Source organism: Grammomys surdaster, unplaced genomic scaffold (assembly GCF_004785775.1).
Source record: "Grammomys surdaster isolate TR1022 unplaced genomic scaffold, NIH_TR_1.0 125603, whole genome shotgun sequence".
NCBI classification, from domain to species: domain Eukaryota; kingdom Metazoa; phylum Chordata; class Mammalia; order Rodentia; family Muridae; genus Grammomys; species Grammomys surdaster.
In genome coordinates this window covers 398580-423126 of record NW_021620446.1, presented here as the reverse complement: position 1 = coordinate 423126, position 24547 = coordinate 398580, and the positions used below count along the sequence as shown (strand labels likewise).

The following is a 24547-nucleotide window of genomic DNA, read 5'->3' as shown; positions in this document are numbered from 1 at the left end:
AATAAAAACCAAGTGCATGTCCTGTCTCCAACACAACCGTGGGTAAAGTTTACCCTTTAGTCACACTTGTGGAGTGATGGTCTGTTTTTGACCTTGAACTTATTCCTAGTACACTGTGTTAAGGCAAAATCTCGTATCAATCAATGCTCTTGTACTGCTATCAAATACACTGGTACATTTGATACCCATAGAGAGATGTATAAGAGAGTCTCTCTTAAGTATCTTTACAGTAGTCATATAAGATGTTGGATGCCTAGAAATGGTGGCTCGTGCCTTTAGTCTCAGCACTCAGGAGGCAGAGGCAGGTGGAGTTTGAGACCATAGCTAGACTATAGGCTAGCTGACTCTTGAAAAGGAGCTGGTTTCCTGAAGGAGAATTTTCCTGTTTCTGCCTACCATCTCACCATAGGAGTACTAGGATTGCCTGCCATAGAATGCAGCTTCTTACATGGGTTCCAGTTATCAAAGTTAAATCTTCAGGTTTGTGTGGCTAGTACTTTTACCTTCTGAGCTATCTCTCTGGCCCTGGGTAGGTTTGGGATTTTCGGTTTTGTTTTTTTGTTTTCTTGAGACAGGGCTATTCCGTGTAGCTCAGGCAATCCTGAAACTGCTCTCTGTTCTGTAGATCAGGCTGGCCTTGAAGTCACAGAGATCTGCCTGGTTCTGTCTCCCGAGTGCTGGGATTAAAGGTGAGTGCCACCACCGCCCAACCATGGGTAGATTTTTGTTGTGGCAAGGTCTCTCTCTATATGTACTCTACCAGGTGGCCTGCAATTCATCATATAGTTCAGGCTGGCTAGAAAGGCAGCCATCCTTCTGCCTCAGGCTCCCAAGTGTTGAGATTATGGGCGTGTATACTCAGCCTCATTTGATTAGGGTTTTGACAGAGTGCTTCTATTTGGGTTTTGTCGGCAGTGGGGGTTGGTGGGTGAGTGTAAGTTGAGGACACAGCTCCATGTGGAGCTTTTGAAACTGAACTTCTTGACTACACTCCAGGAGATTTCAGGGTGAGTCAGAATGAAGTAAAGTTGGAATTAATTAAGAGAATTTAACACAGGTCTACACATGGTAGGGGGGTGGGTAATAGGCAGACAGGGAATACAATTGTACACACCCAAGCAGGAATGTGGGTTTCTCAAGAGATTCTCCTTTAAGTATCTTTACAGTAGCCATATTAGATGTTGAATGACTGGAAATGGCGGCACACACCTTTAATTGCCAAACTAGCACTCAGAAGGCAGAGGTAGGTGGAGTTTGAGACCAGCCTGGTGTACAGAGCAAGTTCCAGGACAGTTAGGACTGCACAGAGAAACCCTGTGTCTCAAACCAAACCAAACCAAACCAAAAATGTTGATGTCATCTGAAGTTACATCTCAAGGGGTTGCTAAGAAGTATAAATGTGGTCATAGAGTGTTTCCTGATGTGCTTTGGATAGGACTGGGGTTGATAAAGTAAAATCCTGGGTCACAAGGGCCGCATGGAGCTTTTACTGTAAACTTCTGTTTGTGAAACTCTCAATAATTTTCAGGCTTGTATCTGAGAAAGAAGTAACCCTGTATTCTAAGGTCATATAGACTCAGGGTTTAAGCATGGTATTGGTATTTTAATATTGCTATTTGAAAGTATTTCTGCATAAAAGAAGTATATTGCTTCTACGTAGCCAGTCTTCACAGCGAATGTCAGTTGCGCTGGAATTCTTGACTTTCAGCTGGGGAGGGGCTCCTTTCTCCTTACCTTTTCCTGTCTTTCTAGCCTGCCTCAATGTTTGCAACTTTTAGAGTTGGTTAAAATACTCAACACCTGAATACTGAACCCTGCTCTGTGCACAAATGTGTGAGTCTTCTGATAAGCTGAGTGCTTGCCTCTGTACCTCCTACCACCCATTGCTCCAGTCCAGTATGTCCCCATGCGTGTGTCGGTCCTATGCTATCCGTGGATGTGCGACAATGGACAGGACGGGGCTAGACAGGAGGTCAGGGTTGGGCTTCAGTTTCCATCCTGTAAGGGGCAGCGGAGAGCGTGATAGGGTTGGCAGAACAACGACTGCATTTTCTGGGACTGTGACGATAGCCTTTATCAACATATGGCGAGGTGATGCCATGCCAAGCGAGATAAGAGTCCAGCGCTGATCGGCTAGCTACCGGCTTATCCCTTAGTAATAATGCCAAGAGCAGCTGCCTCCGAGCCATCTATCCTTTAGCGCCCCCTTCTTGTACCTCTCTTTCGAGCTCCCTTGGAAGCGTGAGTTAGCTTCTCTAGCCTGGGTATTTCTCCCCCATCAGAGACCAGGCCCCTTTTTCCCAGGCATAGCTCGATGCAGTAAGCATAGCATCAACTCGAGACTTCATCTGCGAGGGGTGGAGTCAAAAGCTGGCTGGCTCGGGGGCGTCGTATGGGACCGGACTAGGGGGCCCACCCCCGGCCTCTAAAAAGGCAGTTTGGGGCAGTACCACGGTCTAAGGCGGAGTTTTAGGTGGACTGACGTGACGGGCTGGGGGCAAGGCGATGGGGTGGGGCTTAGGGCTGGGGGCGGGGCCAGGCTCGGGTGCTCGGTGCATGGGCGGTTCCAGGGCGGAGTCAAGACCTAAAGGTCAGGCCCAGAAAGCACTGCTCGGGGCGGAGCTGAGTTACGGAGGGGCCAGGCCCTGCCGCCTGTGGGCGTTGGATAGAGGCGGTCCAGGCAAGGGCGTGGTCTAAAAGGGAGAGTCCTCCTTTAAGGCGGACCACGCTGCTTTCTGCAAGCTACAGCGATGTGCTATGGAAAATTCTCCCGAATTCCAAATACTTTACAAGTGCTTTTAGTTTCACAACTCTTGAGTATTATTTTTGCACCTTGTTTAGGAACAGAGATGCTGAACAGCGCGAAGTTTGACGGTCTCCACTCCCAACACTTCACAGGAAGCTTCAACCAGAACTTGAGGATTCTGCAGGCGTTCCTCCGCTTGTAGGTTCGCACCTGTGTATCACCTCCATCTTGTCTGCAGGCTGCGAAAGTCCTCACCTCTCTTCTTAGGGAGTGGAACACAGAGTGGCCTTTTCTCAACTGTGAAGCCTCGAGTCAGAGACTCAAGGCTCTGGAGCCAGACGGGACTTAAAGGAAGTGGCAAATTCCGGCCTTACCCTGGGAAGAAGGGCTCTAAAGCTCACGTGGGCGTGGCCTGGCCTGACTTCAGAGCCCAAGGTTTCCTTAGGCCCTAGGAATCATATTCAGGGTGGGAAATATTAGAACACTGGCGGAAATACGTTCTAAAAATATCCTTCAAGAAAGGAGAGAAAGCCTGTGCAAAGGAACAATGACTTGTTCCTACTGGTATGGTAAATCTATAAAGCTGAATGGATTATAGAATACTCATTTCCAGCACACCTGCTACTTGGGAGTTTTTTTTTTTTTTTTTAAGAAGCAAAGCAGAAAAACCGAACGATCTGTAGAGTGACCCCACCCCATGCGCGAAAAATACAAGAGCAGTTTCAGAAAGAGGGACGTGATAGGCAAGCAACATGAGAGATGATTGAGTCTCCTCTTCCATGGAACAATGTTGGGAACCCAGAGATAAGATTCCTATTTTAAGCCGGGCGGTGGTGGCACACGCCTTTAATCCCAGCACTTGGGAGGCAGAGGCAGGCGGATTTCTGAGTTCGAGGCCAGCCTGGTCTACTGAGTGAATTCCAGGACAGCCAGGGCTACACAGAGAAACCCTGTCTCGAAAAACAAACAAACAAACAAACAAACAAACAAAAGATTCCTATTTTAGGTAGGTAGGTTCTTGGAGGCAGCCACTTCCACTCACTCAGAGGCATCTTGGTCAAAGCATCAGAGTATATCTATTCACATTATTGACACATTCCTGAAGGGATGGAGGTCCTAGGGCAAGAGCACCTAGCCTTTGGAGTTTCACTGCCCCTTGGAGCCCTTGTTAGTCTTGTCCCTCCTGATCCACAGTGAGGCCACTGGGTCCTGGTTAGCAACAGATACCTCTCAATGCACTTTTGCCCTAGAAAGGTGCCAAGATCTTTAGCTGGAGAAATGAGGAAGGAGTGGAAAGGTCCATGGTCCACAGGGAAGAGTCAGTGCCCCAGGTGGCACGGGTCAAAGTTCTCTGCCTAGAAAGGCAGGGCAGCACAGTCAACACCAAGGAGGCTGGGCCACACTTCACAGCAGGGCCTCATTCACAGTGCCACATCCTCCACAGCTGCACTGAGAACAGAGACCAGAGGGTGCAGCAAGTCTAGCAAAATGAGGTCTGTAATACTAGGTCATGACATGCTAATAAAGTAGTAATAAACACAATCAAGTTGATGTGTGTTTGTGGTGGAAAGTGTGAAAGAAACAGAGTAACATGAGGAAAAATCAGTAAATTAACTTTACATGAAGAGGAACATCGACTTGTGAGCCTGAGTTTCCAGCATTTTTATAGTTTTCTAGTTGAAATTTCATGTGTTTCAGTTTCTTTGTTGTTCATTATAAGCCTTTTAAAAATATTCTCATGGACTGTATTCTTCCTGTTTGTTATTTTTGTAGTGTATAGAATGGGCCCCAAACCCCTAGTTTGCTATTCTGCTGTTGATTTGAACTCATCCCTAAAGCACAATTCTGTTTATTTTGTTTTTAGAGACAGACTCTCACTTAGCCTTACCTATCTTGTGGAAGGGTCCACATTCAGGGAAGGGAGTACAATTAGAGCTAGTCTTACACCCCCAACTGGAGAGAAATTGAGCCAGGCATTTTAGATACCAATCCCCAAGACTGACCATCAGCCTTCTTGGCACTGTTTCTGATGGTGTCCATTAACAACTTCACTTCCTATAACTGTTCTGAGAGGGAAAAATCAAAACGTACACACACACACACACACACACACACACATACACACACACACACATATATATATGGAGAGAGAGATCTCTTTTATATTCCAAACTGCAAACCATCTAGATGTTCAATAACATGAAAGATCTGAATAAACATATTTTATTTCATCCACTAAAACTTATGTTCCTATCAAACTGGAATCCCAGAGTTCAGGAAGCCAAGACAGGAGGAACACTGCAAGTTCCAGGCTACCTTGAGCTATATAGTAAATTTAAATGTCCTCTTGTCTCACACAATGAAAGAAGAAAGAAACAGGATGGGAGGGGGGAGCCGGTGTCATTGGCAGGCACAAAGACATCCAGTAGTATGGGTCTTAGTTTGGATTCAACCCTTGCTGATTCTCTTATTGGATACTTGACATGGTATGTCCATAGACTGAAGATGCTAAGGTACAAGAGTTCTACTTTCTTTCTTAGAAAAAGAAATCACATTCCCCAGGCTTCTTTGCCGCATGTATGCTTATGAGATCAGATAGGTGAGGGGTGGGGTACCCTCTATTCTTCCCTTGTTCTTTTAGAGTGGGGATGAAACACTATTGAGCAGCCATCTTGGAAGAGAGGAGTAATAGTCCTTCCTGCTGAAAGACTACACTTCCCAGCTTCCCTTGCAGACAACAGAAGTAATCTCCAGCCCTCTAAGGTGCTACCCCCATCTCCCTCCATAGGCTCTTTGGCTATCCACATGTGTAGGTGATAAGATGTTCTCTTGCTGTGAATAAATGTGGCCCCACTCAAGGGCAGACCAAGCCTGTCTTTCTGGCTCCTGTCTCTCATCAGTTGCTCTTGAGATAACCTAACAAAGGGATCAGGATGTAGTTCTCAGGTACTGTACCAGTGACATGCTTCCTACCATAATGACAATGGACTGAACCTCTAAAACTGTAAGCAAGCCCCCACTTCAATGCTTTCTTTTATAAAAGTTGCCTTGGTTATGGTGTCTTCACAGAAATAGAACGGTGACGACTAAGACATAGTTACACTGCTGGTCCTCTCTCTCCCTTCCTCCCTCCTTCCCTCTCCAGTTTTCTGGTTTCTTCTCTTTGACCTCCACCCCCACCCTCTCACAGTTCAGTCCTAGAGCCTGCTATGATCCTGAAACTGAAATAGACGCCTGTCATTCATCTGAGAACCCCGGGCAAGTATATACCAACTCAATGCCTGAACTGTAGGAGAGTAATACATGGTGACACTGTTGAGCAGGTGACATTGGGTGCGTCCTGGCTGTCAGCCACCCTGTGATAGATACTTTCAGAGATCCTGCCTTGACTATCAACCTAGATCCTGTATCGGCACCTTCACAGTGGTTTTCAGATTTGTCCCCTGACATGTGTAATTGCATTTATACCTCAGTGTCCTATGTGCTCTCCCTGAGGGAGGCCATCCACCCCAGGCCAGCCTCAGTATCCTCAGGCTGTGAACACACATTGATCACTCTGAGGCTGCCCATAGCCTGCTCCAGCAGCTGTCTCAGTGCAGCTGCATAGCAGGGCTCAGTCTCAGGATTCCAGGCTTCAGGTCATCAAAGGAGCCCAGGAATGAGAAGACAGTTCCTTTGGGGATCTATGTTGCTATCCCTTTGCCTCTTTTTCCTCCGTGGAGTCGACAGGACATTTGGAAGGTCAGGAACGAACTCTGCAGATGTCGTGGGGACAAGTGGTACCGAGTACCTGTCTATTAAGGTCATTTATGTCACCATTTTCTCTCGAAGCCAAGTGCCATAGACTGTATCTTGCAGCCAGGGCATCCCTGCAGGGAAGATGATAGAAAACCCAGGAGAGAGCTTCAGCGCTCTGCTCTTCTGCCTTCTTGCTCCGCCCTTACTCTTGAAAGGAAGGTGTTGGGGGGTCGCTGGACACTGGAAGGTATTTTCTTGGCGGGTTTGCTGCTGGCTCCTCCCCAGTATACTGGGGCAAGCAATCAGAGGAGTGGGCGGGGCAAACCACACACGGAAGTCAGGTAACGACCGGGAGCCCGAAACCACTCTCACACCTGCCAGTGCCAGCATCCAGATCCCCACGTTGACTGGAGGGACCAGCCACTAGCATGCAGGTGAGCCTGGGTTCTGAAAGTACATGTCTGCAGCCCCTACAGCTGTCATGCTTCCCTGAAAGGCGTGGTGGCAGGAAGTTCCCAACAACCTGCCATCCAGGGAGCATGTTGGCTAGAGTTAGATCAGTGCCTATGGGGCAGGGTAAAGGTGAGGCACAACAGATGAAGTAGCTTTCTAGTCCTATTCTGGAATTCTGGAGATCCCAGGGACTGGGCTCCTATGTGACTTAGAGCTTTTCTGCCAGACTTATCTGTGCAAGGTGGGAACAGAGATGCTGTGGTGGGACACTCAGACCTGTGACTTGCACTGAGCAACTATGGGCACCAGGTTAGACTGGCCTGTGTGACTGTGTGCCACGCTTTCTAGATCCTGCTCGAGGCAGACTGGACCTGGAAGCTAGGTGTAGTTCAGAAAGTAAGATGTGTGTGTTCTCGGGGTACCATTTGGAAAGCGTTGTTTTCCCTTTTGTCAACCAAAATGGTCATCTGGGGCATAGGCCAGCAGTTCATCCCCAGGGAGGAGGCAAGGGTGAGGTAGAGAGTGAAACCAACTTCCCACTGAGGCACCAGGCCTCCAGGTGTGGGCTGTGTGGGTGGCTGCTCCCTCGGCTTTTCTTCAGTCCTCTCACTGAGCCTTCCAGACCCAGCTCTGGGAGCTGACTGTTCAAGCCAGACACCCTTAACCTGGCTCCAATACCCATCCATTTGCCAGCCTCTTCCTCAAGCTAGTGATATAAAGAGAGAGCATGTGCCTTTAGGACCTAAAGTTTAGGTACACAGAGGATTTGGTGGTCCCAGCTTATGGTTGGATTTGAGCCTGCCCTCCACTGTTAAAATTTCTTCAGTGATTCTCCATTGCTTTTGCTGACTGGCTTCTGTAAACTTCTAGCCATACCTGGTGCCTTTATCCTTGCCCTTTATACTCCTGCAAAATTGAAGTGCTGAGGACAAAGTCACCAGGAGTAGTGACTACCAAGTTCCCAGGGGTGTGAGGACTGAGACCTGTTGGGACTTGCATGTGCAGGGTCAGAGGACAAGTCTTTAGAGTCAGTTCTCTCCTTTGACTGTGTGGTCCTAGGGATCAAACTGAGGCCCTGTGGCAGGTGCCTTCACCCGCTGGGCTATCTCACTAGTCTGGGACTGAGTTCTTGAGATCCGTAACTAGTGAGTCCTCTGAGGTGATAAGGAGTGAATCTCTGAAGGGGTTGAGAGCTGAGTAAACTCTCCAAGTGCAGCCTGCCTCTCAGGACTGAAACACATACATGTCTCTCTCCCAGAAATGCTGTCCTAATCTTCTCTTCAGCTTGTTTATCTCTTACCTTATGAGATAAAGATTGGGACCACTTCTATCACCAGGTAGACATGCCTCCAGTGTCTATATGCATCCACTCATGCACCATCCTCCAGAGCTCAGCACTGAGAACACAGAGTTTCCAGTTTAGTGTCTGGGGATGAATATGGACCGGCGGGAGACAGATGGTTACAGACCACTGCAAGGAGAGATGGGAGAGAGAGACAGAGACAGAGACAGAGAGCAGCCTCAGGAGTTTCTAGGAGGCAAAGGAAGCAGAGATGCTGAGCCCTTGTGGTGGGTGGTTGGGGTGTCACCTTCTTCCCAAGTTGAGACACAGGTGCTCACCCTGTACTATAACTTTAAGTGTGGGTTCTGTTGTCCTGGAGAAGTTTCGATCCCTGCCCACAATCCCTGGTGGAGCAGGTGGATCCCCCTGTGGATAATGAAACTGAAGAGTGTTACAGACCTCAGAGAATTAGCCAGGGAGGTAAACATGATCTTAGGACAAGATGGGCCAAAGGACAGATGGGATGGGAAGCGAGGTCCACGTCTTCATGCATGTGTACCGTATACCCGCACGTCAGGCTTGGCTTGGAGATGGATGAGCTGTATACACACGTCTCTTCTGCCTGTACTGACCAGGAAGGTGGCTAGAAGGTGGACAGAAGGGAGCAGGACTGCCCTGCTCTGGTTCCCTGCAATCCTGACCCTCAGGAGGGAGGATTCCTTAGGTGCTATGGTGTCCAACGAACTGGAGAGGTGACCTGTGTCCATGATGAGGATCTAGGGGCCCTACCTGAGGCCTGAGCCCTGAGCCTAGCCCACTGTGTACGGCCTGTAGGATTGGAGGTGGCAAGGACCGGGGTAAATGGCAGGAACCTTAGTGGCTGGGCGGGTGGGTGATTTTCTTCACTCTTTTCCTGCCTGTGCCAGGGTGATGATTCTTTGTTGCAGAAATGTTATCCTTAGATTCTATTGGTAAAGAAATTGAGTCTCTGAGGGGCTGGTCACATCAGAGTCAAGGTGTCTGCCTGTGCTTAATCCCTAGTCTGGCTATATATGGCATGGTTGGAATTCTAGGTCCTAGGTCCCAGCTGAGTGTGTGGGGACAGCCTTATCCCTATCCTATGTATCCTGGAGTTTCAGGAGCCCACACAGCTTATTGGAGGTAGAATCCAATGGATTAGGACCCAGGAGTTTTGAACACTTCAGGAACACTGAGCAAGCTGCTTAGCTGGAGGTAAAGATAGCTTCACAAGCTGGTCCCATCATGAATGCCCCAAGGGCAACACTGAGATAGATGCTCATGGGTATCCACCATCCATTGGGGATCAGCAGGATCTGGTCCTATACACACTGGCCCTGGAAAGCTAGACCTTGAAGGCTGGGTGCTGTGGCTGTAGATGGGTGGTTGGTAAGCCCAGCATTCATGAATACAGAATTTAGTGGCTGGGCCTGTCTTGCCGTAGGATGGAAATGATGGAACCAGAACTGGGTAGGATCTCTGGCCTCGCTGATAGATTGGCCACTGTGCCTGTGCTATGGTGGCAGCTAGAAGCTAGTGCAGCTCTCAGGTACGTGTATAGCTTTGCCATGGATATATAAATGGTGGTCCTGCCCAGAGTGGCTTCAGCTTACAATGGCTAAAGTGATATCCCCAGCCCCAGGAGGCTTCAAGTAACTGTTCCTAAGCTGCACACATCTCTAGTGGGAAGGGGCTTTCTGACATGATTTTGGGGTTGGCTAGGGACAGTCTCTTAGCCCAGCCTTCAAAGGTATATTTTATGGATGGTTTCCTCTTCCCAGGCTATCTATCAGTTTGGATTTCAAAGTCCTACAGGTTTCCAGTTCTGTCTTAGGTCTTGCCTCCGCTCTATGTTCTACACACTAACATTTTGGGCCCACACTGATGATTGTGGCTTATGGGAGAGGGGAGACATCAGAGGACATCTGCCCAGGTCCAAAGTCAAGCTCATTTCACTCACTAATTATCCCACGTGACACGTGGGTGGATTCCTAGGCAGGGTGCCAGGGACATAAGGGTCCCCTGGCCACTTCTCTTGTTGGTTGGGGTGTCACCACCTTCCCAAGTTGAGACACAGGTGCTCACCCTGTACTTCTCTAAGTGTGGGTTTCTCTCCTAGAGAAGTTTCAATCCCTGCCCACAATATCTGGGTTACATGTGTCTGTGGGCAGTGGATGGGAAGTCAAGAGAGCCCAGGAGTCTGGGGAATGTTGTCAGAGGTGGGAAGGTGGGAGCAGATGGAAATGCCCAGGAGGAGAGGCAAGTATAGCACACAAGGTGCACACAAGACAGGAAGATGAAGGTCTGAAGCCTCTGTTCCTTCCAACAGCTGGATGGAGGTGCGGGCAAGGGAGGCACCTGTCAATTCTCAAACCAGAAGCTGCTTGGGCATGTGTGAATGTGAGTCTGCACTCATGAGGCTTCAGGAGGGTGTGGGTTCAGCAGCAAGGCAGACAAACAAGCAAATAGAACAAAACAAAACAAAACAAAAACACCTTAAGTTAAATTGGATTTCAGATAACTTGTTTTTCCTTAGTATAAGTATACCCAGGCAATATTGCAATATTATTATACTTAAAAAAAAGCACTCAAACAAACAACATCTCCCTCCCCCCCCCCCAAAAAAAAACCCACTCTTTATTTTGTTTGGTTTTGCTTTGTTTTGAGATGAGGTCTTGCTATATAGACCAGGCTGGCCTGGGACTTGCTATGTACATCGGGCTGGCCACAAATTCACCACAACCCTCTGAGTTGTTGGCATGTGCTACCATGCCCATCCCAAAGCCTGTTTGTCTATCTGAAATTCCTACATGATTGGGTGGCCTGTATTTTGCCTGGCAGCTCTTTGACTGGCCTGTTGGAGCAGTATGGTGAGACTCTCCGGAGGAGGTAGGAGGAATGTGTTTGAGAAGTAGAGGGATTACAGGTTCGTGGGGTGGGGGAAGCAGGAGTCAGACTTGGCATTGTGGTAACTTCAGGGATGGTAACTTCAGTGTGGGGATGGAGGTGGGACCACTGAGGATGTGCACTGGAATTGGTAATGGGCTAAGGAAGACATGGGCCCCTTAGACCATGGGGTATGAGAACAGCATCCCAACCTGCTGGATAGCTAGAGAAACAGCTTCATTTGGCTCAAGTATCTAGAAGGACAAAGTCCTCTGCTTCTGGGACCATGGAACCACAGGGTCCTTGCCACTGTGGAGTCCCTCTATCAACTCCTGCATTGTTCGTAGGGACATGGATGGAACTTGTTTCCCACGTGTGCAGAGCCAAGGGACATATCATGAATTACAAAGCCAGCGTCCTCAGCATCTTCCCGATGCTGTCTCCTTAGCCAGTGCATTGGTCTGCTCAACCTCTCCCTTGGCCTTTACTCCACCTGGTTTGGGAAAGCACAACTTGCTCCAACCTGCCTGGCAGCCCCCACTTCCCCAGGTCTTCCTCCCTTCTTCCTACAGTCCACACCCTCTGGAAAGAAGCCCTGACTGCCACTAAACTTCAGTCCTCAGGCATCTTATTTATTGAGAGTACATGAAATCCTAGGAACCCAGGACCCAGCACCAGTGAGACAGCCCACAGCATCCATTCCCCTTAATCTGCTCCTGTCCTTGGTGGTGTAATTTTAGTGTGTGTAGCTCAATTAGTAGATAGCTCTCCTAGCACATGCTCCTAGCACATGTGAAACCCTGAGTTCAGTTCCTGGTATCACATAACCAGGCATGGAGGTGTCTGCCAGTAATTATAGAATTTTGTAAAATTTTGTAAAACCAACATTTTAAAATTATTTATTTCAAAAAGGTAAAACAATTGCAGAGACCCGGGTTTGATTCCCAGCACCCATACAATGGCTCACAACTGCTTGTAACTCCTATTTTAGAGGGTCTGATGGCCTCTTTTGACTTCCACAGGGACTAGGCATATACATGGCAAACAGATGTAAAGGCAAAACATTTGTACAATAAAAAGATACAAAATGGGAGCCAGATAGTGGTGGCAGACATCTTTAATCCTAGCACTTTGGAGGCAGAGACGGTCAGTTTTCTGAGTTCAAGGCCAGCCTGGTCTATATAGAACGTTCAAGGACAGCTAGGGCTACTGGAGAAACCCTGTCTCAAAAAACCCAACCCAAACAAACAAACAAACAAACAAACAAAATGGGGCAGGGGTGGTGGTGGCACATGCCTTTAATCCCAGAACTCTGGAGGCAAAGGTAAATGGATCTCTCTGAATTTGAGGCCAACCTGGTCTATATAGTGAGTTCTAGCTAGCCAGAGTTACATAGTGAAACCCTGTCTCAAAAAAAGAAAAAAAGGCCAGGCGGTGGTGGCACACGCCTTTAATCCCAGCACTTGGGAGGCAGAGGCAGGCAGATCTCTGAGTTCAAGGCCAGCCTGGTCTACAGAGTGAGTTCCAGGACAGCCAGGGCTACACAGAGAAACCCTGTCTTGAAAAACCAAAAAGAAAAAAGAAAAAAAGAAAAAAAATGGGTTAGAGAGATGGCTCAGTGGTCAAGAGCACTCTCTGGTCTTTCAAAGGACCAAGTTCAATTTCCAGTATCACATAGCAGCTTGAAACTGTCTGCAACTCCAGTTTCAGAGGATCTGACACCCTCACACACACACAGCAACAATGCACAGAAAGAAATTTTAAAAATCAAAGAAAGAAAAAAAAGGAAGAAAGGAAGGAAGCAAGAAAAAAAGCAAGATGGAGAAATGGCTCAGTGGTTAAGAGCTGCTCTTCCAGAGGTTCAATTCCCAGCACCCACATGGCAGCTCATAACTGTCTGTAATTCCAGTTCTAGGTGATCCAACACCCTCACACAGACATATATGTAGGCAAAACACCAATTCGCATAAAATAAAAAGTAGATTTAAGAATATTTCTTTAGGCTGGGCAGTGGTGGCACACGCCTTTAATCCCAGCACTTGGGAGGCAGAGGCAGGTGGATTTCTGAGTTCCAGGCCAGCCTGGTCTACAGAGTGAGTTCCAGGACAGTCAGGGCTATACAGAAAAACTCTATCTCATTAAAAAAAAATATTTCTTTAGGTCTGGTGAGATGGCTCAGCGGTTAAGAGCACTGGTCATGAATTCAAATCCCAGCAACCATATGGTGTGTCATAGCCACCTGTAATGAGATCTGATGCCCTCTTATGGGGTGTCTGAAGATAGCTACAGTGCACTTACATATAATAATAAATAAATAAAAAACCTTTGGGTTGAAGTGAGTGGGGCTGGGGCAAGAGGGAGAAGGGAAGGGGGGAAAAGGATATTTCTTTAAAAAAATTAAAAAGCAGAGCTTTACTTGTTAATTGCTTTTAATTTTATAAAAAAAAAGTATATCATGCTAGGGATTGGAGAGATAGCTCGGTGGTTAGGAGCACCAGACAGTCTTCCAGAGAACCCTGGTTCAATTCGCAGCATCCTCATGGTGGCTCACAAAACTCTGTAACTCCTCTGGTCTTGCTGTGTCACCTATCCAGTTCCATCAGATCCGATGCTCTCTTCTGGTCTCCATGGGCAACTGACTGACAAATGGTGTACAGACTGACTTACGTGCAGGCAAAACACTTATCCTATGCACTTAAAAAAAAGGCTATCTGCTCTCTTTGGCCTCGCCGGTAGAAGCAAGATGACGAAAGGAACGTCATCCTTCGGAAAGCGTCGCAATAAGACACACACGCTGTGCCGCCGCTGTGGCTCCAAGGCCTACCACCTTCAGAAGTCGACTTGTGGCAAATGCGGCTACCCTGCCAAGCGCAAGAGAAAGTATAACTGGAGTGCCAAGGCTAAGAGACGAAACACTACCGGGACTGGTCGGATGAGGCACCTAAAGATTGTCTATCGCAGATTCAGACATGGATTCCGTGAAGGGACGACACCTAAACCCAAGAGGGCAGCTGTTGCAGCATCCAGTTCATCTTGAGGATTTCAATCAGTCATAAAATAAATGTTCTGGTTTCAAAAAAAAAAAAAAAAAAGGCTATCATGCTAGATGTAGATTCCCAAGGTCTGTTTTCTTAAAAACAAGCTCATTTGTCATTCTAGTGTCCCCCGGCCATACACTACTTTCCCGTGACCACGTCTTAGGAGACACTTGTGTCCTTTGCTATTCTGGTCACTCAAGATCACTGTAGCTTTTAGTCACCGTCTTCTTAGCTTCCACTTAAGATATTTTTCCCCCTTGTCCTGGTGATATAACTCCTGGACACTCTTCACATGGCCCTCTGACCTCTGAGGACTTTGGGTGGGATAAACTACTGGCTACAGACAGGAAGGCCATCTCTCACACTCCTGCTGTGCTCAACTCTCAGGGTTATCAGCGGCAGTTACAACCTTCCTCACATGGATTGAGGTGGTACCGGTGCCCACTGTTTCTCACACTCACAGCTTTCTCTAGGCACTGAATCCAGACCACAGTGGGGAAAGATGTAACCCTGTCTCCCAGAAGATCTGGGATCTGCACTGTGAACAAGTCAGAAAAATACCAAGTCCTTCAGATTCCACTTGTGGCTATTAGCGATGGGGATTATGCCCTGTCCTGAGTTTCTTGTCTGTGTACTCAAGAAAAGCCAGGCCACAAGGTCTAGTACTGCCCAGTGCAAATGTTCCCCAAGTTTGTGTGAAACATCAATACCAAGTGTATCCCTGATGTCTCTCACTGATGTCCCCAGACTTTGGTATATTCAGACCCCTCTTTTTTAAAAAAAATGAATTATTGATTTGTTTTATATATATGATTATGCTGCCACTGTCTTCAGACACACTAGAAGAGGGCATCAGATCCCATTACAGATGGTTATGAGCTGGGAATTGAACTCAGGATCTCTGGAAGAGCAGTCGTCTTTCCAGGCCCCTCTTCAGACTCTTAAATGTGTGTAGCTGGTGTCATCTAGCCCTCTAGCTATTGGTAGCACTGACCAATGTCACCTTGATTGTTCTGAGTTTGCCATTTCCTGCCCATCTAGCGTTCACTGGAACTCCTTTCAGGGACATTCCCATGAGCCACTGTGTCTGCCATGGAGAAACAGGGCTGTCTACCTTTCCTTCAAGCCCAGAAAGAACTCCTTGGTGTTTCCACACAGACTGTACTCTGGTTGTGTTGCATGCGTCACTTTCTGCCACCTTGTGACATCCTCAGCCTGACCTCCACCAGGGGCTGCCTATTCGCCAACTAATTTCTGGCAGACCAGTCCCCAGCTTGGCCCAGGATAGGAAGTCTCACTCCCTTAAGTGCTCATGTGTCTGCTCAGAGAATGTAAGAAAAAGCTTTACATATTTGTCTCCCCATCTTTCTCTGTTCCCCAGGGTGATGAGAGCCTCCAGATCTTGGTGGGGTCTGAAGGGGACAATTTGCCATTGATGGAAATGGGTACTTGTCAGGTAGGTCTGGGTTCCACCTACTCACTGTATCCTGTGGTTGGTTATGGCCCTAAACTGCCTTCCATATCCCGTGTACTATGCTGGGTTCTTGCCCCACACCCTCTCCCATCCTGTGTCTTGTGTTGGGATCCAGATTTACATTTCCTTCTATCTGTGTTTCTATCCTATACCTTATTCCTCCAGCCTGAGGCCTCTGATCAATGGGACTGTGTCCTGGTGGCTGATCTCCAGACCCAGAAAATCCCGAAGCATGTTAAGAGGCAACAGAAGTTCCTAGAAAATCTCGAGAGTGGGGGCTTCCACTTCAAGGTGGGCTGGTTTGCTTCAGGGGCCAAGTCACGGGCCAGATAGTCATGAGGAATGCCATGTCATATACCCCAGAAACGGGACAGGAGAGTGGCTGTGGATGAGTTCTTCTCCTGTGGCTCTCAAGGTGAGAAGAGATCAGAAGAAGGTGTTCTTTGGGATCCGAGCTGACAGTGGTGTCATAGACATGTACCGGACACTCCTCATGAAGCCTGAAGATCCTAGCTCCAAGGCCAAGCAGAGCTTCAACATAGCTACCACAAGGTGAGGATGTATCCACAGGCCAGGAGGACCCTTGCCCTGTGTCCAGGCAGGACAAGGGCCACATCCCATCTCAGGTAGGACAACAGTTCCACACAGTCTTAGTATGGATGTCACAGGGGATCAGACAAAGTTCTGGTGGGAGCATGGCAGCATCCAGGCAGAGGAGCTGAGAGTTCCATCTCTTGTTCCTAAGGCAGCTTGTAGAAGACTGGCTTCCAGGCAGCTAGGACGAGGGTCTTAAAGCCTATGTCCACAGTGACACACCTACTCCAACAAGGCCACACCTCCTAATAGTGCCACTCCCTGGGCCAAGCATATACAAACCATCACAGACACCTTGATGGGGGCAAAACAAGACAGACTTGTGGTGGGATTTCCCTGTGTTCACAAGGTACTCAGGGACTTAAGCTGCATCTGAATATGGTTGCACAAATGCCTGTGTGACCTCAGGCAAGTTACTCTAACCTCTGAGCATCCGCTTCCACATAAGGAGAACAACTCATAGCCATGTAAGCAGATTTGTCCACATGAACACTCAGCATGTGCAGAGGAGTGTGATCAGAGGAGGGGACTCTTACCCCTGCATCTGGGTGAGATATGGAAGCCTGAGAGTAAAAACTGAACCCCATTCTGGAAGTCAGGCAAGTTTGACCTGAGCAGGTTTTCAGGGTTTGGACTCTGGATTCTGGTCAGTAGTGGTGGGGCACCTCTTCTAGAACAGAGAGGGCCTGGATGTGTGGAGAACAGGGTCTTTAGGAACAGAGTCCACTAGGCTATCATGGGACTACCCTGATCCTTAGATTCTTGGGTTTCAGAATCCGAATTGTCAGCTTTGTCGTGAACAGCAAGATGAGACCTGGTGGTGAGCTCAGATGGGCAGGTGGCTGAGGAGGGTGCTGCTGTGGGCTGGATTCTCCCACCCTCCATTGCTCTCTGATTGAGGCTCCCTGTAACCCTAGAAACCTTTGAGGATCTGGTGAAGGATGGGGTTTTTGAGACCATGTTTCTTCTGCACAAGGTGAGGGGTAGACCAGCTATCTCAGAATGGGCCTGAGGGTAGGGATCTGAGGGAGGAAGCCAAGCTCTCATTGTCTGTTTCCGGGACCCAGGGGGAAAAAAACCTGAAAAGAAGTTGGGCTCGATGGAGGAACATGTTCCAGTTACAACCAATTGATGAAATCAGGTAATACCATACCAAGCAGCTCACTTGTGGGTCACTGACACATCTGTGTTCAAAACAGATAACCTGTGGCCCAACCAATCCCATCCTGACTGACAGATACAGTCCCCACTTATACTGATGCTAGCAGTACCCTCCCCCACCTTCTCCTCATCCGCCCACACCCTACCAGGTACTGAGGCCAATGGGGAGGGTGGCCTTGATGGGGAAGCTTTCCCACAGGGAATACTTTGGCGAGAAGGTGGCTCTGTACTTCACCTGGCTTGGCTGGTACACCTACATGCTGGTGCCTGCTGCTGTGGTGGGCCTCATCGTCTTTCTGAGTGGCTTTGCCCTGTTTGATTCCAGCCAAATCAGGTGGGTTGGGGCCTGAGGCCTGCAATCTCGTTTTGGGCCAGGTATGGAGGTGGGAGCCTGGATGTGTTCTGCATCTCAAAATCACTGGTTTTGTCTCTACACTCACAGCAAAGAGATCTGTGATGCCCATGACATCTTCATGTGCCCTCTTGGCGACCAGAGTCGCAGATACCAGCCGCTCTCAGACATGTGCACTTTCTCGAAGGTTAGATGCTACTGGAGTCTTTCCTGGGCTTATGCAAGGGTGGGCACAGGATATCTGTCTAGAAGTAGGGAAGAGAAGGCACCTGGCTTCCCCGAAGAGCGAAGAGCTAGGTTCTCCCTCACCAAGAGACATGGTAGGAAACTTAGCATGAAGCCCTTCTGTTCCTCTCCCCAGCTCACTCACCTCTTTGACAACGAGGGGACTGTGCTATTTGCCATCTTCATGGCTCTTTGGGGTGAGTTGCTGCTGGGCATCCCTGGAGGACTCTAGGACTCCAGCCAACCTGAGCTCTTCAGCCACCCTGGCTCACCCCAGGTATCCTGTGACATTTCTCTGTGCTCACTGCAGCTACAGTCTTCCTGGAGATCTGGAAGCGAAAGCGTGCCCGTGAGGTCCAGAGATGGGACCTATATGAATGGGATGAGGAAGAGGTAAGGCAGGGACAGCAGCATCAAGGTTGCTTGCTTCCAGTGTCTCATGTGGCCCATACCTGAATCCTTGTGTCTGAGGCATGTCTGGTGACCTCCCTAGGAAGAGATGGCCCTTGAGCTCATCAACTCTCCGTGCTATGAGTTGAAAAAGCATCACCATTCCTACCTGAACAGCACCATCATCCTGATCCTGACCCTGTTCATGGTACTTCTGGGAGCTGTGGTAAGGGCTAGAGACCCAGCTATTCCTACCCTTCATGCCCAACCCCAACCCTTCGCAGATCTGTATAATGATTGGCATGGCTCATGTGCTGGTTGTCTACCGTGTGGTGGCTGGTGCCCTCTTTAGCAGCTTCCTGGGTCAGCAGGCAATCACCGCTGTGGTGGTGACCGGGGCAGTGGTACATTATGTAATCATTGTCATCATGACTAAGGTAAGGATCAGGCAGGGGAGGCCCTGGGGGGTTCCACTGAAGTCCTAGGTAAGTCCTGCTTGATTCCTTCTTCCCTCAGGTCAACAAACGTGTAGCTCTGAAGCTTTGTAAATTTGGTGAGAAGAGGCTAGCCTCTCTCTGGGAACTGGGAGGACTCAGGGCTGAAAGTCACAGGGCTGTGATCAAAAATGGGGTGGGGGCTTCCCGCTCTTCTGGGGCCCCTCACTTGAGAGTGTAGGTCATGCTGTCTCATTGGTCTAAGGACAGACAGAATGGCCATGTCTCATTCCAGAGGAACCCAGGACCTTTTCAGAGCAAGAGAGCAAGTTCACCGTCAAGTTTTTCATTCTGCAGTTCTTCACTCACTTCTCCTCTCTCATCTACATTGCCTTCATTCTGGGCAGGTATGCTCCCCGGCCCCGGAAGCCTGCTCTCCACCCCAGCTCCTGGCTCCTTCAGGCTCGGTTCTCCTGTCTTGTTTCTTGCCTTTAAAATTGCCCAGATTCGGGGCTGGAAAGCTGGCTGCTCTTCCAAAGGTCCCGAGTTCAATTCTCAGCACCCACATAGTGGCTCATGACAATCTAGAAAGGGATCTGACACCCTCTTCTGGCATGCAGGTATACATGCATCAGAGCACTTAGACATAACTTGAATGAATGAATGAATGAATGAATGAATGCAGCAGAGCACGCATATATTGAATAACAAAACAAAACAAACAAACAAACTTTAAAAAAAAGTGGCCAGATCTTAGCCAGGCATGGTGGCACACATCTTTAACTCAGCACTGCGCCTGCAGAAGCAAGGAGATCTCTATGAGTTTGAGGTCAGCCTGGTCTACATGTTGAGCTCCATCCAGGATAGCCAAGACTAAATGGAGAGACTCTGTCTCAAAAAAGACTAAATAAGTAAATAAATATAAAAAATAAATAAATAAATAAAAGTGGCCAGATCTCAAGGCTGGAGATATAGCTCAGGTGAAGAGCATGAAGCCCTGTTTGACCTCTTGAATGTGGTGACCTCTTGATATGATGGCATTCTCTTGTAATTTCAGAAGTCAGTAATTGCGGTGAGTCAGCTTGGGCTACATAAAACCCTGCATTAAAAAGAAAAAGTGCACCAAAACAAAAACAAAAAACAAAAACGCCGGGCGGTGGTGGCGCACGCCTTTAATCCCAGCACTTTGGGAGGCAGAGGCAGGCGGATTTCTGAGTTCGAGAGGCTAGCCTGGTCTACAGAGTGAGTTCCAGGATAGCCAGGGCTACACAGAGAAACCCTGTCTTGAAAAACCAAACCAAAAAAAACACAAAAAACAAAAAGAAAAAGTGCCCCTTTCAGCAGTACATGTAGTAAAATTGGAACAATACACACAAGATTAGCATGGCCCTACTGTAAGCACGACAGGCAAATTTGTGAAGTGTTCCATATTTTTTAAAAATGTGGTCAGAACAGTTCTTTTAACTACTACGTAGGTAGCTTTGCTATGTCAGCGATCAGCTTTTCCATGGAAGCATCCCAGTGGCTCTGCCCAGTGTACCATACTCTCCTCACTTGTTATGTGGTACTGTGCTTCGTGAAGAAGCTACATGAATATCCCCTCGCCTCCCCTATTTAAATGAACCATTTTTGGTGCAGTCAATGTATACCTTTTTGTTTTCTCCATAGAAAATGATTGCTGCTTTATGTATGTGCTTAAATGTTATAAGGCATTTAAACATTACCAGTTAGTCACAAACTTCCTACCAACTCCGCCTCCCCACCAAACCTCCCAGCATGTTCAGAGACATGAGGGACCCTTAACCGTCATGCCCTTGGAAGTCATTCCTGGCAATTTGTCCAAGCTCCTTGGAAGACTAGGATGGCCCATTAAGCTGTGCACACAGCATTCAACTGCTTATCTAGTCCCAACGTTTTCTACATTTCTCCAAAAACAACATAGTCAGGTCTTTTTTAAGCAGTAGCCCACCGCCTGGTACCACCTTCTGTCTTAGTTACTCTTCTATTGATAAAACAGTGTAGCCATGGCAACTTATAAACGGAAGTGCTTAATTTGGCCCACGGTTTAGAGAATTAGAATCCATGATGGTGGGGGGAAGGAATAGTTGAGAGCTCACATCTGGACTTACAACCATGAGGCAGAGAGAGGCGGGGGCGGGGGAGTGAAAAGGAGCCTAACCCCAGTGATTTATCTCCTTCAACAAAGCCATACCTTCTAATCCTTCCCAAACATTCCACTAACTAAGGATGCAGTATTCAAATATATGAGCCTACTGGGGGTGGGAAGGCATTCTCATTCAAACCACCACACTATTACTCTACCTTCCATGGTCACAAGATCAAGGTGCTGTCCGTCTTCCTCACAGACCTTGATTTTCTCCCTAGGATCAATGGTCACCCTGGGAAGACCACTCGCCTGGCTGGCCTGTGGAAGCTAGAGGAGGTCAGTCTGTCCTGAGGCCTCACTGCCCATTTCTTAATTCCCCTCCTCCCACAAGCTCCATCCCTGACCTTCGCGTTGGCCCCACAGTGCCATCTCAGTGGCTGCATGATGGACCTGTTCATTCAGATGGCTATCATCATGGGCCTGAAGCAAACCCTGAGCAACCTTGCTGAGTACCTGAGCCCGTGAGGACCGCTTTCCATCCCACTCCAGCCTCCCACAGTGCCTGTCCCCGGTGCCCCACAGTCTTTCTGTATGTTCCACACATTCTTGGTGCCCACAGGTTGTTGGCCCACAAATACCGCTTAATGCGGGCTTACAAACATGGTCACATGTCCGAAGACCCAGAACTGAAGGAGTGGCAGCGTAACTACCGCAAGAATCCAGTCAACACCTTCAGCCTGTTTGATGAGTTCATGGAGATGAGTGTGTGGTGCTCCAGTGGGTTGGGCAGATGGGGTGGGTGTGCAGGGTGAAGGGTGGGTGGCTGTACTGGACATGGTGACATTTTCACCCTGCAGTGATCCAGTACGGCTTCACCACCATCTTTGTGGCTGCCTTCCCACTTGCACCCCTGTTGGCACTCTTCAGCAACCTTGTGGAGATCCGCCTGGATGCCATCAAGATGGTCAGACTACAGCGGCGCCTGGTTCCTCGAAAGGCTAAGGACATAGGTCAGAGTGCACACACATTGTACTATGGAAGAGAGCAGCCAGAGCACTGGGAAGAGCAACTTCCAATCCTGGGCTTTCACCAGCCCATGCCAGGCCACCTTGAAGCAACTTGTAATAACTGCAGCCCCTCCCTTTACTCTAGAGACATTAGGTTTTTCAGATACAGTAACTAAGCCTCATGGGCTCAACCCTTAGAAAAAGGCAAGCTAGAGTGCATTTAGGTACTGACAAGGTTCTCCCATGAGCCTCCAGCATGTGGCTGGAGAGCTTGCAGCCTTCAAGGGGACCTTATGGAAGAGCAGGAATCTGATCACATGGGAGAGAAGGTATGGCAGATCAGAGATCCCAAGGCCTCAGTCATCCTGACTTTCCATAGTGAGAATGTCAGATGGTTTAGTTGCTAGATGTGGAGAGAAGCATCAGGGAGAGCCTCAGACTTGGGGCTGGGTTCAGGAATTCTCACTTGGGTGGGGTCCAGGAGATAGACAACCTGTTGAAAAGTTCCAGGAAGAAGATGGGGATGGGGAAGTCTGAGTCCTTCACTACTCATGTCTGGGAGAAAAAGTTGTAACTATACTATGTCTCTCTTAGCTGGGGATTTCTGAGCAGATAACTTAGCTCCCACAGCTGCACTGGGGCCATGAACAGAGAGAACACAAGGCTCCTTGGCCAATCAGGCTCCAAGCTTTTAGGCCAGGAACTACCAATGATCAGGATTGGCTGCTTCATTCCACTGCTGTCATTCAGGGACCTGGCTGCAGGTACTGGAGACCATTGGAGTGCTGGCAGTCATTGCCAATGGAATGGTCATCGCCTTCACCTCTGAGTTCATCCCCAGAGTGGTCTACAAGTACCACTATGGCCCATGCCGAAAGAATCAGACCTTCACAGAGGAGTAAGGCATTGAACTGACCCTTCCAGTTAAGTCCTTGGAGTGCAGACCTAGGGCTCCCCTGCATATAAGTGGGTGCTACCGGAGCTACCTGGGGCTGTACAGAGGCTGGGACTTGACTCCTTGCACTGTCTACATGGCCTACATACCTTGGCTGGATTCTGGGAATAACTGATGGACCCTTGTTGGAATGGAAGTACCAGGATCTGTTGGGTTTGAGCAGGCAGTACCTAAATTCCTCTCTTGCTAAGTTTTACATCCCTGTCCTGTTTCTTGCATGGGAAGACAAAGCAGAAATGTGTCTTAGCTCCCGCTGCACCTGCAGACTAGGGCTCGTTAGGTCAACCCCAGAAGTATTCTTCCAGCCTGGTAGGGCAGACTGTTGGTGGCATCCCCAAGACCCCTCAGCTTCTCTTTGCTCTTCCAGAGGTAGTCTTGTGCTTGGATAGCGGGACTTTCCTCATGAAAGAGAATGGAGGAGGCCTTCCATGGTGGCTTGTCCCCTAGTGCCCTCTAGGTGCAGGTGACTTCTCAGGAAGGGCCTCAGGCCGGGCAGACACCACACTTTTCTTTCTCCAGCTGCCTCAAGGACTATGTCAACCATAGCTTGTCTGTCTTCCACACCAAAGACTTCAAGGACCATGGCAGGATGGAAGGCCAAGAAAATGTGACCGTGTGCAGGTTTGGAACCTCTCATCCCCCGTAAATGGCCTCCAAACTCCTGGTTCCTGACCTTAGGTACTTTGCTACCCCAGGTACCGGGACTACAGAAATGACTATGACTACAATTTCTCTGAGCAGTACTGGTTCATTTTGGCCATCCGACTGACCTTCGTCATCCTCTTTGAGGTGGGTAAATTGTGAGTGAGCTGGAAAAGAGGCAGTTCTCTTATTCCTCTTTCCTAGTCCCCAAATACTAAAGATTCTTCTTAGCCACTGACCTTGCTGGGCCATTCTCCCTGTCACCCACAGCACTTTGCCCTGTGCATCAAGCTCATTGCTGCATGGTTTGTTCCTGACGTACCCCAGGCAGTGAAGAATGATGTTCTGAAGGAGAAGTATGACAGAATCCGCGAGAGAATGTGGTAGGGACGCAGAGGTTCACCTGGCTGGGGCAGGTCTGTGCATGGGAACAGGCCTGACCTCTGACCCATACCAACCCTACCCTTTCTGTAGCTTCAGTTGCAGGAGCACGGATGTATAGATAACCTGGGGCAGGTGGAGAAATGCTACTTTCCAGGAGCCTGGACTAGGAAGAAGTCCCTACCTCTACAGCTTGCCTTTGTCCATAACAATGTGTATGCCTGTGTTGAGGGAGGCTGTAAAATGGTCCATGTCTATGTAGGATCCTGGATGCTCTACATATATGTTAGTGAATGAAGGTCATAGGAGGGCCTTGGCTATATGTAGCTGTATATAGGCATCCTAGGAAGCCTCATGTATATATGTTAATCACGGGAGACTTTTGTATATGTAGGGGTCATTGAAATTCCATGTATATTTAGGGAACAGCACAGATGTCCCTGTGAGATTTGCTTCAACTTTCCTTGGGTTCAGATTGATACAGGCCTGACTTTGAAACTCTTTTTTTTTTTTTTTTTTTGGTTTTCGAGACAGGGTTTCTCTGTGTAGTTCTGGCTGTCCTGGAACTCACTCTGTAGACCAGGCTAGCCTCGAACTCAGAAATCCGCCTGCCTCTGCCTCCCAAGTGCTGGGATTGAAGGCGTGCACCACCACCGGCCGGCTC

General features: G+C 48.5%; 2 protein-coding genes and 1 non-coding gene across 3 annotated transcripts; all 3 read left to right on the top strand.

Annotated features, from left to right (window-relative positions):
- Positions 1-6903: 6903 nt before the first annotated feature.
- Ano9 (anoctamin 9) lies at positions 6904-24366 on the top strand. Its single transcript, XM_028786845.1, has 24 exons — positions 6904-6918; positions 15543-15617; positions 15801-15926; positions 16051-16187; positions 17003-17049; positions 17147-17205; positions 17297-17370; positions 17590-17724; positions 17833-17929; positions 18104-18164; positions 18278-18360; positions 18461-18565; positions 18642-18794; positions 18874-18910; positions 19087-19198; positions 21177-21234; positions 21322-21419; positions 21518-21660; positions 21756-21908; positions 22656-22803; positions 23380-23481; positions 23556-23649; positions 23773-23885; positions 23977-24366. Exons 1-24 carry the CDS (start codon positions 6913-6915, stop codon positions 24002-24004), a joined length of 2244 nt encoding a protein of 747 aa, XP_028642678.1. The 5' UTR covers positions 6904-6912; the 3' UTR covers positions 24005-24366.
- Positions 13867-14215, top strand: LOC114638424 (60S ribosomal protein L37). The gene has a single exon (XM_028786844.1). The coding sequence runs from the start codon at positions 13867-13869 to the stop codon at positions 14158-14160; it is 294 nt and encodes a 97-aa protein (XP_028642677.1). The 3' UTR covers positions 14161-14215.
- Positions 20120-20226, top strand: LOC114638517. Its single transcript, XR_003713893.1, has one exon. It is a non-coding gene; the product is annotated as a U6 spliceosomal RNA (small nuclear RNA).
- Positions 24367-24547: the final 181 nt, after the last annotated feature.